Source organism: Pygocentrus nattereri, chromosome 26, assembly GCF_015220715.1.
Source record: "Pygocentrus nattereri isolate fPygNat1 chromosome 26, fPygNat1.pri, whole genome shotgun sequence".
Taxonomy (NCBI): domain Eukaryota; kingdom Metazoa; phylum Chordata; class Actinopteri; order Characiformes; family Serrasalmidae; genus Pygocentrus; species Pygocentrus nattereri.
In genome coordinates, this window is record NC_051236.1 from 29254001 (window position 1) to 29260000 (window position 6000).

At 39.6% G+C, this 6000-nt stretch overlaps 1 protein-coding gene across 1 annotated transcript in view; it reads right to left on the minus strand.

Annotated features, from left to right (window-relative positions):
* The window catches only part of znf644b (zinc finger protein 644b), a 30882-nt gene that overhangs the window by 19831 nt on the left and 5051 nt on the right, over positions 1-6000 (minus strand). Inside the window, exon 2 of the mRNA XM_037534765.1 lies at positions 4534-4580. Coding sequence (XP_037390662.1) covers positions 4534-4580 — 47 coding nt within the window. The remainder of the gene's footprint in view (positions 1-4533; positions 4581-6000) is intronic.

Consider the following 6000-nt stretch of genomic DNA (forward strand, 5'->3'; position numbering starts at 1 on the left):
GCAAACCTCCGACTACACCACATGATACTCATTTTCATATCATTTTCAATTCTGAGGTCAAAATTTGCGTTTTCAAGATTTGATGTATTAAAAGTGTCTTAATTACACAGAGCTCTAAATGTGTTTAATACTTCAACACAAACTCAATGTTCACTACAAACACCCTCTCCAAATCATTTAAAACCGTTTACCTGGGCAATAAATACATTTTATAACATTATATAACGCTAGAATAAATACAAACAATGAGGTACTTGATGTCTTCAGAGCGAGCCCAAAGAACACAGACTTGGGTCTAGATTACCCTGCGACACTGTATTAATGTACTAAATTCCATCTGAAATTCTATCATCAGCACACCTGATTTAACCTAATGAAGCACTGATGAGCCAAACTAGGTACAGGATAATTACTACAAATAATATTAGGCTTCCTTAAGAATTCCAGGCTTATTACATACTAAAAATTATTATTCAGTAACTACAATGATTCAGTGTATTCTTAGGTTATTCTGCGCTGGCCGTTTAAGGGGTTAAATAAACAATATATACACATACATACACACACACACACACACACACACACACACACACACACACACACACACACACACATATATATATATATATATATATATATATATATATATATATATATACACACACACACACACACACACACACACACACACACACACACACACGTCTACATGCTCCCAGATGTCTACTTTTGATCACTGGTTTCCATAGGAGGTGCTAGACCCTCCGAACAGACCGAGGCACATATCAGCGATACAGTTTATATTTCCATACATTGCTGTTCAGAACCGTATGGAAATTGTTACACCCGTATTATGGAAGTTCTACATTATGTAGAGGTTCTTTTGAGATTCCTCAAAACCCACAGTGGCCTTCCTATGGCATTTCTCCAAATAACCCCTTCTGCCCCTTTTATTTTCTGAAGTTTAGCTCCAGAAAATGGAGCACAAACACCACAAGCACTGCATTGCACCAAATCAGTCGTGTCAGCTCGCAATCTATTAAGTCCTTCAATGCCAGTCACACTGACCTCCAGCCTAACAAATTCTGACTCACTTACAATACACAGTGTTGATCAAAAAAAAAGCTCCAGGTCCCAACAGCACAGGGCCTTCCGCAGCATCCAGCGGACCACCTCGACCAAGCAGACTCCCCGAGGATATTAAAAAACCATCACTTTCTTATTATTCACTGCTGTTTGTCAATGGCATCCATTAAAGCTGAATGAGGAGGTGGACCCTGCATCGCAACCGCTCATTAACACCAGAGTGGCCCTCAATCACAGGAGCCCTACAACATATCAAAAGAGGGGCCGCAGCAGAGGAGGAGAGGTGGGAGGGGTATTGGGGGCGGGCGGGATTTCCCCAATAACCCTGAGAGAGGCCTCATGGAGAGATGTAAATAGCCTCCCAAGAGAATCCCGGCAGGCTGTGAAGGAGATGCTAGCTGGGAGGCGACGGGATGCTAATGAGTATAATGGTAAATGTATACAAAAGAGAGAGAGCGAGAGAGAGAGCGCGAGAGAGCGCGAGAGAGAGAGAGAGAGAGAGAGAGAGAGAGAGGGGCACTTTCTACATCCCAATTAATATGATGTTATCAGTGCTGGGGCTGGTGGTGGGATGCTGCCCCCCTCCCCTGCTTGTACCTTCTGGGCCTGGGTGCCATTCAACACCAAGCAAGGTCATTAGTCCTGCGGGGAGGGATACGACAAGTTAAAGATGCATAACGCCCAAGATCAAAATGCAACTGACCAAATCAAAGAGGATCAAAATGTCCCTTTTGATTCACAACAGACAGAGCCGTCTCTGAAGGGCCTTTTCTTTTGTTTGGAGATTTTGGGGATTTTTACTCTCTGTATAATCAAAAGCCACATGAACCAGTAGCAAACTGCACTTCACTGAACAATAGTAATGTGTTCTACGTATACACTTGACCCAAATATTTACAGAATGAATAAAAATATATTAACACCATTACTGCCAAAAAGAAAATCAACAAAAAGACAAAATTGGGCTGATGTATTTTATTCATATGGAAATTATGTGCACTTTCAAGTCCTGCATCACTTTAGCCAGACTGGAAAATAACATAACTTCCTAAAACTGAACTACTGAGCAATGCTTTCATCTTCAATACTTAAAACTACTTCGTATTTTCTAGACTTCACAAAGCAAGCAGTAATTAAATCATTTAAGTTTATCTGAAGCTTCCACTGCAATCTACTCCAAACAGGTTATCGTGGCTCATATAACAGAACAAAAGCTTTTATTGTTGGAGCCGATGACTAATTGAATAGTAATGCTGACTGCTGCCTTATAAAAAGATTTGATTAAAAAATGTATTTAAAAATAAGGCCAAGCTAAATTTCACTACAAATTTCAATAAAAAAGATTTCAAATGTTGTCTTTATTGAGTAACTGCAGCATCTTTTTAATCTTTTCTTTGTTCACTACCACTCTTGACCAACAGATGGCCCATTATGTTTGAGAATTAAATTCACATTATTTAAACCTGAGACACAGCACTGCTAAAAGCTATAAACTGCAAGTGCAAACCTACAAAAAAAGAGACCATCTGACTCGTCTCATGACACCGTTGATATTCTGCTTGAAAAGTGAAGTAAAACTCATTCATTTATCTCTGCTAATAATAAATAAATGCATAAAGGCCACAGTTCACAGGATCTCCTCTTTCATTAATGCTCATTTCATAAATTTCTCTTCTTACTGGAGCACAAAGCCATCAGATCTCTCCTTTAGGCCACAACAGAAGCTAATGCCGATTTAATAAGAGACGACACTTCAGCTAAAGCAGCCCGAAAAGGCTGTTGGTCATTTGACAGGTAAATTAAGGGGCAAACTTTTACCCTTGCCTCTTTGAGTCAACAGAAAACTCTGTGGTTAACGGATGCTCGACGTGAGGAAAACAAGACTCGTTGATAGAACATTGTGGGAACCTTAGCCGATCCAGGAATCTCTTACAAATGCCTGCTTCCCAGTGGAGGTCCCATTTCTTTTCATTTTTACAGAGACAATCCAGATTTCACAGGAATCTGCAAAGCATAAGGTCATTCCACACTGTGTTTAACGTAACAATAATAATAATAGTACAGCTTTATAGGCCTGTAATATAAGAGGTATGGTCTACTATGTCCGCATGTTTACACTTCAGCATAAAACATTGGGTTTTTTCATTCACTGAAGGACTTTAACAGCATCTCCAAAGTTCCACGTGTTCATTAGTAGGTGTCCTAATGATTAAAGCACATGGGTTTTTGTAGAATGCCCCTCTCATATAACCAAATTAGGACATTTTCCTTTCACTCTCCTGTGTTTTATAAATGGGAAAGGCATGTAAATGGAAGCTGGTTATTACGGTCATCCATCTGATGGTGTGTGAAGAATTAGTGATCAAATTCTGCCCCCTAGTGATGAATCCAGCAGTGGCATCACTTGCACTCGGGAGACGCCGGAGCTAAGTTGATTCTGTATGTACGTCTAGAGGTTCAGAGAAGAGGTGTGAGGTTTTGTGTTTTGCGTAATTCCCCTAATGAAGGGCTTAATTAAGGAAAGCCTCTCATTTGCTTGTTCAGGTGTGGAGGAGCGACTGCTACAGGGACATCTCAATGAGCCTTATTCACGCCTGTTTCATCAGGTGAGGGAACTTGTTACCCCATTAATCATCAACATCACAAAGGCTTCAGGGATGTTAAGTTAACGTTAGAGCTCGCCACACGGAAAAGCGTGGGAGGAGAAAATGCCGTATTAGAGAGGCGTACAGTAGTAGGCCTACATTCAGCTTGGGGCGAGTGTAGACGCTGCGAGTCAGACACATTTCTATCAAAAAATCATGGCAGATATCCCAGAACAAGCTTCAGAGAAACTGGGCTTTTTTTGGCTCCGAGAGCAAACAGAAGACTTATTTCTAGCTATCTTCTCCATTTCTCTAACGCAACAGAAGCGGGTCATGGATCATCGTCCAATTACTCAAAATGATCTTGTCAGTTTTGCACACACAGGATCCTACCAAGAATCCCCCCCTTTTTGGCATTTTGTTGTGCGTGTGAGAAGTAGATGAAGGTTGCCATGACAAGGTTGCCAGGTTTCCAGGCTGACGTGCCGAGCTGAAGTTTCTGACACACGTAACTGACAGCCCTGATTTCATTTGACTGCTGATCACACCCAGCTATAGTATCACAGCAGTTCACACGTTCAGTCTCGGCTCAAAGTGTTGAGACACGCCACCAAATGTCTGCGACATCACACGCGCACACCCACACCCGCCTGACACCGTGTACACCCAGGGTGAGCTGCTTCTCTGTATAACAATACTACAAAACAGTATCACATAGAACCAGCAGACAGCAAGGCAACATCTACCTTCACTTGCCTACCTGTTTAACATTAAACCTCAACAGTCTCTCCTGAAGCCAAACTCCATCAATCACACCTTTGACTTAGAAAAGAACTGACTGGCTCGGCAACTTGGGTCTTACCGATCTTATCGCAAACATTGGCATCATCCAGACATGGGAACACCAGCCTACGGATGAAAGAAAACAAAAGGGATGTTACATATCCTCTATAAAACACACAGGATCCACACACAGGATTAAATAAGAGTATTTAGATTGAACAACATTTTTACACATCACATCACAATACTACTGTCAAAAGCAAGTAAAATACGCATTTTATTCGCGTGGAAATTGTGTCCCAATTTGATTCAAGTACATTCATTGCATATGTATATTTCAAAAGCAATACAACACAAAGTACCAAATTAGGTCTTGAGAAATGGTCTCCATCATGGAAAACCGAATGTTCTTCACTTGTTTGAAAAAGTCACCATAAGATGAAGTTATAAGAAGTGTTTCAGCCTGAACTGCTTTTTTTGAATGAGGCACAAATCTGGATGAGCCAATCAAAACAGAGGCTATTTACATATGTATCGGTCTTAAAGGCACAGTAGCAAAAACAGCTCATTTAATTCTCAGGGAAAAAGAAAGGTTGAAAAATGGTCAAGTAAAAGTAAATTATGACTGTTTTTGGTAAAACAAAATAAATAAATAAATAAATAAATACACAAAATGTGTATTTAAGATATGGGCCCTTTAAACAATGAGGACGGTGGGATGCATGCACAAATATGTGGAAATCTGGAGAAGCTACAATCCAGACTAGTGTTGTACAACATATTGACCGTTCAGTGATTTTTCAGGGATGGTAAGCAATTCAATATTTGAACTTTTTCCATTTTTGCTTCAATACATTTCAATACTACTGTTAACAGGGCTAACACTGCGGTATTGATGCGGTATTCCACTGAAAGCTAACACATTTTTAAGCATGCCTAAAAAAAATACGCTTAAAGAGTTATAATCAATAACATATCTAAAAACAAACAGGTGAAAAGAGTTGAATTCACTAATTTAACATAAAATAAAATCCACATGATTAATGTTGGGCTTTGTTCTCTCACAACCTTCCATCTTCCATTTGGAATACGTTACATGAGGCCAGGTTACATGATTTACATGCTTATTTGATCTTTTCAGGATTTTAAGAAGTGCTGTATTGATAAAAAGAGAGAAATTCATAAATCTGAGATGTTAATTATTCTGTAGTCTCAAAACCCTTTTTTTATATTCAAAAATCATCTGGGTTTTATTTTTATTTATTTATTTTTGCCAAGCCAAAGTCAAAATTTCTGGTGTTTAATACTTTCATGGTATCACCTGAAATAACTCAACACTACTGAAAATCAAGAATCTCACTGCCTCAATACCAAATTTCAAGTCCAATAAGCATGGTCCAAAATCGAGACTGCTGATTGGCTGTCTGACACTCAGTTTACATGTTATTAACGACAGCGCTTCTTGATTAGTCTGCAGTCTGTTATGACCGGTAAATATACCCACTTCCAGCATCTCACACTCATTTCTGGTTTAAGCCTGTCAAAC